Source organism: Prunus avium, chromosome 2 (assembly GCF_965620075.1).
Source record: "Prunus avium chromosome 2, drPruAviu1.hap1.1, whole genome shotgun sequence".
Classification (NCBI taxonomy): Eukaryota; Viridiplantae; Streptophyta; class Magnoliopsida; order Rosales; family Rosaceae; genus Prunus; species Prunus avium.
The window spans coordinates 29,392,146-29,402,616 of NC_142285.1; the positions used below are offsets into that span (position 1 = coordinate 29,392,146).

The 10,471-nt window shown below is 36.9% G+C and overlaps 1 protein-coding gene across 2 annotated transcripts; it reads right to left on the reverse strand.

Annotated features, from left to right (window-relative positions):
* Positions 1-6,425: 6,425 nt before the first annotated feature.
* On the reverse strand, positions 6,426-9,549 carry LOC110764149 (bidirectional sugar transporter SWEET17). 2 transcript variants are annotated; one of them, XR_002527862.2, is made up of 7 exons: positions 9,288-9,549; positions 9,151-9,187; positions 8,838-9,048; positions 8,578-8,739; positions 8,286-8,405; positions 7,971-8,196; positions 6,426-6,652 (listed from the first exon to the last, which is right to left on the reverse strand). XR_002527862.2 is itself a non-coding variant. In XM_021967066.2 (6 exons), the coding sequence occupies exons 1-6, from the start codon at positions 9,322-9,324 to the stop codon at positions 8,032-8,034; spliced, it is 732 nt and encodes a 243-aa protein (XP_021822758.1). In that variant the 5' UTR covers positions 9,325-9,549; the 3' UTR covers positions 7,730-8,031. The 2 variants fall into 2 exon arrangements, 1 of the variants encoding a protein (XP_021822758.1); XM_021967066.2 differs by lacking the exon at positions 6,426-6,652 and having other exon boundaries at positions 7,730-8,196.
* Positions 9,550-10,471: the final 922 nt, after the last annotated feature.

Genomic DNA, 10,471 nt, shown 5'->3' on the forward strand with positions numbered 1-10,471 from the left:
ATTCTAACGTGTGATTTAAAAGTTTACTCAAATTATAGTACAAGTATATAGTATGTCTATACATGTGATTGGAGTAAACTTATAACAACACGTCAATACTTCACGTGATGATATGATCACACCGAAAAAATTACTGTTGTGAATTATATAACAAGTGCTTGTATGAAATTCAGTAACAAAATTGGCAGACTTACGGAAAAAGCTAGAAAAATATTACCAAAACTCACCACCTAACATTTCCATTAGGTAATTAAAGTTTTGGGATAGGGTTGATGGGGATACAAAACCATCAAGTTGCGTAAATGATAATAAATAAATATATGTACGTATTTATCTTAGCAAAGAAGTTTGCAGAGAGAGACCCTTGAAATCTGATTGGAAAGTGACTTGGGGACAAATGAGACCTCTAATATTATTGACCAATATGCTTCGTTAAAGCAAAGCTTGAATATGCACATTATTTATTTGTTTTGTTGAGAAAAATGCACAAGAGCTTCAACTTGACCATGCAACCCAATCCTTTACAAAGCTCCCAATCCCATCCGTCTGCATTAAAATTGGAGCTATGCGACTCCTGTCTCCATTGACAGTAACGCAAGCCTTGGACAAAACAAAATGGTAGGGGACCCACTTGGGATTTTGAAAGGATGTCAACAAAACAACCTTGTTCAAAGGTCATATAGTGGTCAACAATTTTAGGTCTTGCTCTCATGTCACTTTTTTTTTTTTTTTTAAATTTATAAATTTTAATATAAAGTTTTTCAGATTTACTTAGTAAAGATTATTTCATTCTTTTTTTCTTTTTGCCATTAAATACACAAAAATCCCCCAAGGGCACCGATGACCGACAACTTTCAATGGGATACAAGAGGTAAACTTACATTGTACTCCCCCAACAACGACCCAAGGGTTACCAAGTTAGCCCAAAGCATAAACTAGTGAGCACATAAAATAGGCAGAATGTGGTACTGCCCATGCACGGCTCCAAGGGCTACCAAAAACTGGTACACAACCAGTAAGCTTGAATCACCCAAGCAACACAGCAACCCACATACAGCGAAACTCTCTTTAAGAGAAACCAAAGAAACTAACAAACTCGCACCACAACGGCAAAAAACTGTTGGTACACTTCATTACAAAAACAAAAACAACAAAACCGACAGCCCAACCACCGTCGACCTCCACAGTCTGATGCCCACAAGCACGTATCGACCACTGGCACCGCAAATATAGATCCACCATCGCAGCTCCAACCTGTAACCCAAAAGGCACAAATATGAGTCACATATCTACAAATAAGGACTTATTTGTAACATTTTCCTTCATTCAAAATTTTTTTTTCTTCTTCTTATTTTTATTTTTATGAACTTATTCAATCTCTGGATTAAATATGATCAGTCCCGATCTCTTGGACTACAGAGGTCCAAGAGATTTGTGGTCACTCATGTAAATTCAACGGTTCACTCACTCTTGCACTCCTTTTAAGAAACTTTTTTGAACTATTGGATTAATATCCAATGGTGGGTGACTACAATTTCTTGGACTTCTGTGGTCCAAGAGATCGGGACTGTAAATATGGTAATGATAACCGTCAATATATTTAGGACAATAAACCTATTGTTACGCTTGAATATCAATATCATCAATTTTATAAGTAGGAGGGTTTTTAGGTTCAATGGTCCGTGAACTTTGACTTGATTCGCATTTTGGTCCTTCATTTTCCAAAATTGTTCACGTGGTCCTTCAACTTTAGTTTCGTTGGACAAGTGGTCTTGCCTTCAATTTTGTTAACTTTTTCTGTTGAATACAGAGGCAAAATGGTATCTTTGTATTATTTTTAATTTTCACCATCTGAATATTCAAACAAAGCCATGTACAACCTCCACCCGACACCAAGCCAATTAACCCACCACCCCGGTAACAACTGATAGCACTCCCATAACCTACACCCCCACCCAAACCATACCCAAACTCCTTGTGATGGTGAGGATAGGAAGAAGGTTTTTAAGTTTTTATTTGTATGTTTTAGGTGAAATAAATATTCATATGGTGGAAACTAAAAATAATACAAAAATACCATTATGTTCTTGCATTTAACATAAAATATAACAAAATTGAAGGCATGACTATTTATCCTAAAAAAAGTGATGTTAAAGGACCATGGGAATGATTTTGGAAATTGATGGACCAAAATGTGAATCAGGTCAAAATTGAAGGATTGTTAAACCTAAAAACCCTTTATAAGTATCGTATCAAATCTAAAAGTCGCTTTTTCGAAAAATAAGAAGTTGAAAGGTGATTAACCTTTGACTTTGTCGCTCTCTACACACATATATAAACCTTCATTAGATTGTATAAAATTCAATTATACCAAAGAATATACGAACCAATATGATTCAAAAGGATACACGTGTTGCCATTGTATTAATAATATTTTGATTAGATTATGGGTTTGGTGGGTTTATGAGATATAGAGAACTAAACTATAAATCCAATGTATTGTCATCTGACCAAAAAGAAAACGAAGAATAAATGACATAATTATGTATATAATTGTATAAATATTCTATTTGACAAGTGGTAGGAGGGATCCTAAAATTCCCCATGTGACACACATTGAACTTGAACTCCCAACAACTGAAAATACCCCATCATTAAAGATTTAATTCACGCATTATTATAAAAATAAATTATTGGTATCACGTATCAACGTCAAATTATTTTTGGTGCATTGGCTGTGGTCCCTTAAAGCTTGGACATTCTCTGGAAGCTGTACTTATTTGTTCATGAATTCTCTTATTATGATGAATTCCCAGAATGATGGATGCCAATCACAAACCAAGCAGCTTTATTGAAAGTGATAGCTTCCAAATGGTTTGGACTATGCACTAATAGCACGTCAACATATGTCTCAACTTTTTAGTGATGAGTTCAATGCGTAGTTGTCGACTCACATGGTTGTGGCACAACTTTTTGGTAAGTGAATGATTTCGTTATAAAAGTTTCTCTGCAAACATTTTATGGCTTGTAAAAGAAAACTGTTTTATAAGGCGAATTTTTTTTTTTTTGAAGTTAGGAATTTGAGAAATAAATAGCATAATTTTCTTTACAAGAAGCCAATATTGAGTGCAGAGATGCTAAGCTCTTTTTTTTGGTTCAACATAGAGAGATGCTAACATAAAACAAGAAATAAGAGAACGTTTATTAATTTAATTTTTAAAAAAATAAAAACTTTAATAATTAGGATATCACAAATCAAGTATTTTGGTTTTGGACTTTGGTGAATGGGTTTTTGAATTTTCTTTTATAATAGGTCAGTAAGGTGGCCCATTTAAATTTACAGGGAAAATACTATTTTACCCCTTTTAGTTTTAGGTTAAGATGGCACATGGACCACCTCTAGCCACTGCCACCTAAAACCCCACCTTCGTTGGCCGAACCATTGTCTCATGCCGCCCGACAGTTGCTAGCCAGACCCAGCCGCCTAACCACCCCCGGCTGCCACCTTCGCTTAGAAGAGCCTTAATAAAGCACATCAACTCGGCCCAGAACCAGACAAAGAAAAACCGCCTATGACCAAGCATAGTTCTTTAGTTGGTGCAGAGGTGAGAGAATATGCAAAGAGGCAACATAAAAGAAAAAACGCTACAAACAAACCATAAAAACGCAAAGAAGAAAACCTTAATGAGTACACCATCGCATCACGAAACTATCAAACAAAAGCTCCTATAAAAAAAAGCATCCTTTGGACAGCCCTAGAATTGAAGAATATACAAAGAGGTAAACGACACTCCTTATTTCTTAATCTGAGCCCCTAACAAAGCAAGAAGGACCAAGAACTGCCTCTTAGTATGACAAACTTTCAATTGAAGGTCATCAAAATAAGAACGTTTATCAAATGCCAAGTTCACAAACATTCTAGCGGACACCTTAGATAGACCCCTCTAGGCTGGTCTCTTGCGCCTTATCAACAATACTCTCACCCGAAGAAAACATGAGCACAAGGAATCTCCGAAAAAATTGCTCAAGGTCATTAAAGACTTCAAAACCACCCGACTCCACAATCCCCATCGCATAATAATCAAACAAGTTCGTAGAGATAGGTAGAAGGATGATACCCAAAAACTCGAGCCGCCGAAAACCTTGCCCAACACCGAGAGAAAGATAATCGAAACCACAACCCCTAGACTCCAAACACCTCTGGAACCACCACATGCACCACCAACAACTCGCATCAAAAGCCTTCCATTTACAAGAAGTAAACAACCACTCAAAAAACCACTCCCACATTCACGCGGAGAACCAAGGAACCTTGGTCGCCATCCCCAATTCATCGTAGCGAACCAACACCACCGCGAGGCAAGCATGATCAGGAAGAAACACGAAGGAGGAAGTAGAAGAGGAAACCATTGATACCAGACAAAACCCTCAATGCTATTGCTCTAGAGAGTCAAATCGAAACCAGACGAGACCAGATGATACCCCCTCTCTCGGCGTATAGAGGGGAGCCACCAAGAATCATTGTAAGTGGAGGAACCATTTTATGCCATCTAGTCATTCAAGCAAAAATGAATAAGAAAAAAGAAACCAAATTTGGCAAATATTTGAGAAAATTCCCTCACCATTTTAACTTTAATATTTTTAGGGTTTGCCACCAGTGATACACTTGAAAAACTGGATTAAAAGGTACACTTGATTTCCCATCCCTAAGGCCCAATTTGGGATTGCTGTCACTTTAAAGAAAAGTTGCTTCTGATGTGCTTTGAAAATAATTAGTTGTAAAGTAAAGCAGCTCCGTGTTTGGTAAATAATATTTTTGAAGTACTGTTAGTACAAAAAGCAGTGTAAAAAATATTTGGTAAATTTTAATATAAAATTGTTGTAACTGTGAATAATGACTAAAATGGACATGATGTTAAAAGTGTTACGTACTAATCATGTACTGGTAGTGATGGAGTGGAGGTGGTGGTGGTGATGGAGGTGGCAATGGTGATGAAGTTGGGGTTGGTGGTTGTGGTAGTGGTGGTGGTGGTGGTGGTGGAGTGGTGATGAAGATGGAGTTGGTGGTTGTGGTACTGGTGGTGGTGGGGATGTTGGTTGTGGAGGTGGTGGTTATGGTGGCAGTGGCAGCATGGTGGTGGAGGTGGTGGTGGATTTGGAGGTTTTGGAGGTTTTGGAGGAGGTGGTGGTTGTGGTGGTGGTGGTTGTGGAGGTGGAGGTGGAGGTAGAGGTGGAGGTGGAGGAGGAGGAGGAGGAGGTGGTGGTGGAGGTGGTGGAGGAGGTGGAAGAGGTGGTGGTTGTGGTGGTGGTGGTGGCGGTGGTTGTGGAGGTAGTGAATGTGGTGGTGCAAGTGGTGGAGTTGGATGTGGAAGTGGAGGTGGTATCATTTTTTAAAATGAATGATGGTATTTTGGGAATTAAAAAAATTCATTAAATGTTCATCTCTGCTTCTTTTGAAAGCAGCTTTGAAAAGCAACCCAAAGCCTGCTTTTAAAAGCTGCTGCCAAAAGGCCATTGCTTTTAAAATAATCGAGATATTTTTTTTTTACCAAACACCTTAAACTGCTTAACTTTAAAGTGAAGCAGGTTTTTGGCCAAAAAAAGCAATCCCAAACGGGGCCTAAGTCTCCTTTCCCATAAACCAAACGGGGCCTTAAGTTACACTTGAAAAATACATTCCTTCCCATTCGGTGGCCTTGTCTTTTGAATTTCACAAATGCTTGATCGAAGTTGTAAAGAGGTTTTTTAAGGTACATTTTCCAGTGAGTTAATTATGCCACCAAACCCATTGAAAATCTCTGGGAAATAGAGACAAATATGTGGGATTGTGGCATGATTCTTCAGTATCTCTTGGGATACTAATTAGATTCATAGGACATGCAATATTTCTTTGAACACACCACACGTACTTGAATTCATTTCTAGTGTTTGATGCTTCTTTTATTTTAAATTTTAAATTAAATGTTTGATGCTTTGATTTGAGGATTTTTGTCAATATGTGAGAAAAACTGATGCAGATAGAAAAGAAAATAATAAAATTCTATGGTTGACAGCATGGCATATCGTCCAGCTCATGATATTGATTTGTAATAATGCATTGGAAAAGTTGTATAGAAAACATGGTCAGGTACACGTTCTGCTTGCGTGGTTTGGAGTATGAGACAATTTAGCTCTATTTTGCCCTCCCTTACAATTTGGATTTGAGTCCCCTTAAACTTTCAGTTCATGTTAATTTCCTCCTAATCGTCAATTATGTCACAAATTTCCCTTAGTTTTCATCACGTGCAACCCACGCGACTAATGTTTAGGGGCATATACGTCAGTTGATGTCGCAACTAGGCATTGACCCCATTTTGCGCCTTGGGGGGGGGTTGGGGGGAGATCTAGTTTAGTGCCAAAGGATGGAGGGAAATGACCATCAAGGGTTTTGGGGCCCAAAAGAGTGTACAACATATAGCACTGAATCATTCAATACTATTCAAAACCCAAGCATGAGAGACATGAACAAATGCATAATTTTAAAAAAAGACCCGAGCTTGAATAACTCAAGGGGAAATAACAAGAAAAGAGAAGAAAGAAGAGGAAGCCTGAACACCCCTTCGATCTGCACATCAAAAAAACCTTGGCAACACTAGCACCAGAAGCTTGCAGCCTACAACAAAGCACAAAATCAGAAAAAAAAACGAGCAAAAAGTAAAATAACGAATAAGAAAAGAAACTAAAAAGTAAAATAACAAATAAAGAAAAAACCTAAAAGAACACAATTTTTTTTATAAAAATCTTCGGGACTCTAGCGTTAAATACAAAAATTCAACTCTCATCCTCAAATTCTCTCTATTTTTTTTATATTTAATGACTGTCATCCATCATATCTAAAGTTAGAATCTGTTTGAACAAAATAGAGATTGATGCCATTAGGACAAATTTTCCTTGGCAATTTCTCTACTTTAATTAAAGAAATTATTCTACAGGATGAAAAAACATGTTTTGGGCCCATAGAGGGTGAGAGGGTGAGAGGGTGAGAGGCAGACCAGTTGGTAAGAGGCAGACCAGTTGGTTTTATAATTTGTCTCACGTAATAATTGTACCTTTATGCATGGTTTAGAATAGTCATAGCCACCCAAAACAAAAATAAAAGATTTTCCTTTTTCTTTTTTTTGTTTGTTAAAGTGAGGAAGGGGAAGGTGGTTTTCTCAAATGTTAGAATAGTCATTATTAATGTGTTATAAAAGTTCGAATATGAGACTATTAATATGCAAATCGAGATTTTTTATTTATTGAATTATACCTCATTGGCAAAACAAAAAGAGAATATTACTGTCTCTCAAATGTTAGTTTATTACATTCTCTCAAACCATTAAAATGCATGGAATATCACCAATCTCAATGATTCTTATTTTTTAATTCGAATATATTGAGCCTTTTCTTTTTTAAAGTTAACCTCTGGAGATTATGTGGTTCTTTCGATCTTGTCAGACAGTTCAAAATAATTTTTTAGCCATCACCTACCAAACACTGCCATGTCTACTTTCAATTATATTGATCAAAGAATCATTATAGGTATAGGTTTTTCTAGTAAAAGTAATCATGGAGAACACTCTGGGATTTGTGTTGATTTCTGTATGGAGAAATTTTTTTATCTTTAGGTAACTTGGATAGAGAAATTTTCTTCCAGTATTGTTAGCTACATGCATTTTTGAACAGGGAAAGTGATTCCACCAAATTAAAATGCAACAAAACAAACCCAAGTGATGATATGACCATTCATTTATGTGGTTTCCATGGACATATAATTCACTATCAGATTAGAATAATAATGCAGCCTGGGCCCCTAAATTGGGTAGCAAAAGTTTTTGCTTCATATCAGATATTACAAGTGCATGGCAACTTATTGTTTGCCCCCCAACTAAACTATACCTTATATTATTAGAGAGAGAGAGAGAGAGAGAGAGAGAGAGAGAGAAACATACATGGAAAATTTAACACTTCTGGCAGTAAATAGTGACTTCTTCTATGAAGTAAATGTCTCTTTCACTCTGCAATGATGGGTTTTGAAGCTGGGATGAGTGCTTCTCTGATGTGTTGTTGATCCTCCAAATCATCAGATACTTGCTTGGACGGCTTAGATGGTTTCCAGTATATTGCATAGAGAATCAGCTGAGCAGTACCAAATAAAAATCCAGTCCCATTTGGAATCTGCAAATGATTGAACAATGTGTGGGACAACATATTAATTAGAATCAATGAGTATTTCATAGAATAGGTGATGTTGGTAGGAAACTTACTCCAACAAACAAGTCTTTTGCAAGAATGGCATAGAGTGTCCAAATCCCTCCATTGAGGAAAAGGATGAATGAGAGAAGAAAAGGCATGTATTCCACACTCTTTAGTGCCACCACAGTTTTCTGTACATTAATACAAAGTTTAACATAAGTATGTTAATAGATCTCAACCGGTTAGTAAGTTAATACGAAAAACAGTACTCATTCGAGAGGAACAACACAACAGTTCATATTTGCCAGAGTAAATGTAACAAGTCTAAGATTCTGAAAACTTATCAGCTGATGTTTCTCCTACCATGGCTGAAAGAGGGGAAGCATATGCAATCATGCTGAAGACGGAACACAAAAGTCCTGCTGCGTCGATCCGCTGATCTCCATGTAGCAGAAACTGAGTAAGCAAAATTGCTGCTGCTGGAAAGGCTACATTAAGAGCTACAACAAGCATGGCAGTCCTGGCCTAAGATCATATACCACCATGAAACAGATCAATGCAAGAGCAACTTGAACACTAATTAATCTCAAATACTTTGTATGGTAGAAATAGATAAAACTTACCTTCATTCTTGGTGGTGCAAAAAGTAGAAATATGGTAAGAAAAACGATCTCCACAACGGCACCAAAAATATTGACCGTGGCCACCAGCACGCTGTTTGGCTTAATAAGTCCATAGTAAACCCAGAAATAGGCGTTCAATAACTTGCTAACATAAGGAACACTCTCAAATTCCTCAGTTGATCTACGCCTCAGAATTCGCACGAACACATTTCTACATCAATTCCAAAAACAAAAACAAAAAATCATTGAAATCAAATCTGCACAAAAACTAACAAAACCAAGATGTTATAAATTGCAAAATCAATGAGCTCACGCAGGAGAGACGTAGACTAATCCCGACATAACGTTACCTGAAAGTACACATGCAGATTAATACATATTTACATCAATTCATATGAACTCAAAAACAAAACAAAAAACAGAAAAGAGAGATGTACTGTTAATACTTACCTAGCAACCCAAAAATGACAACGAAATTTATTGCCATGCTGAGGAAGATTGATGAAGTACTAAGCCTCAATCCTGCCAGCAATAAGAAAGAAGAAATCTATATTTCTGGCAGGAATTAAGACTTCTGTTTAATCTGCCGGGCTTGAAGAGTAGCACTGGAGTTGTTTTATTGACTTCTCTTCTTTGGAATCTAAAGTCGCTGCAGTTAACTTGAGCTATTGAGAGCATGATGCTGTCTGTACGTTCTTGTGATATTGTATGCCTGATTGCTGTGCTGATGTTGCTTTATCAAATTATTAGTTGTCATTTTAACTTTTCTTTGCTGCATATACATAATTAATTAATTAATGTTTTATTCTGCATGGGTCGCTTTTATATCAACTCGCAGCGCACGCCAATCTGTCTTAGTCTAGCTGTTTTTTACCATGTATCGACTACTTTTAAATAACATTATGAGACTGCGGTATTTGTCTTCACTTGGTTAGAGGAGATGTCAAGTTCGACTCAGATAGACGAAGTCAAAGACGATATATGTATTTGTGATAGTGTATTGACCTGTTATAAAAGTATCATGTAATTATCCTATCATTTATCAAAATAAAGAAGACACAACGAATTCTTAACCAAGCTTTTGTCTTTTATAACGGTTAAGCAAAACAAAATGCAAGTAAACAAAGGGAAAAAGAAAAAGTTGCTCTCGGTCTTTTACTGGACTAAGACAGAATCGCTTGCATTGTGCCATTAGTTAAGGAGGGAGCTTTATTGTCTGCGATTGTCATCCAGGTAAGCTGCTGAGGCCAAACACTTGGTCGTGTGGCGCTTTACGCTTTACTTTGGTTCACTGATATGTCTGACCAATCTGGTCTTTACATCCATAATATATCGCATCGAAACAGAAACAGAGGGGGAGAGGGAGGTAATTACTTGGTAAGCATCCATCACATAATCCCAAAAGCAAAAAAAAAAAAAACAAAAAAAAAAAACAAAAAACAAAGTGATGTGCCCCAGGATCAATGGAAGAGCAATACCACCACCAGACTTGGATTACGATGATTTAGAGGACAAAACAGAGGGGAGAAGTAGGTGAGAAGAGAGATGATATTACAAACATTAAAAAAATCTATTAAGGTATCCCCAATGTGCTTTGATTAATTAAAAAGCATCAATAATTCATTTCAGACACA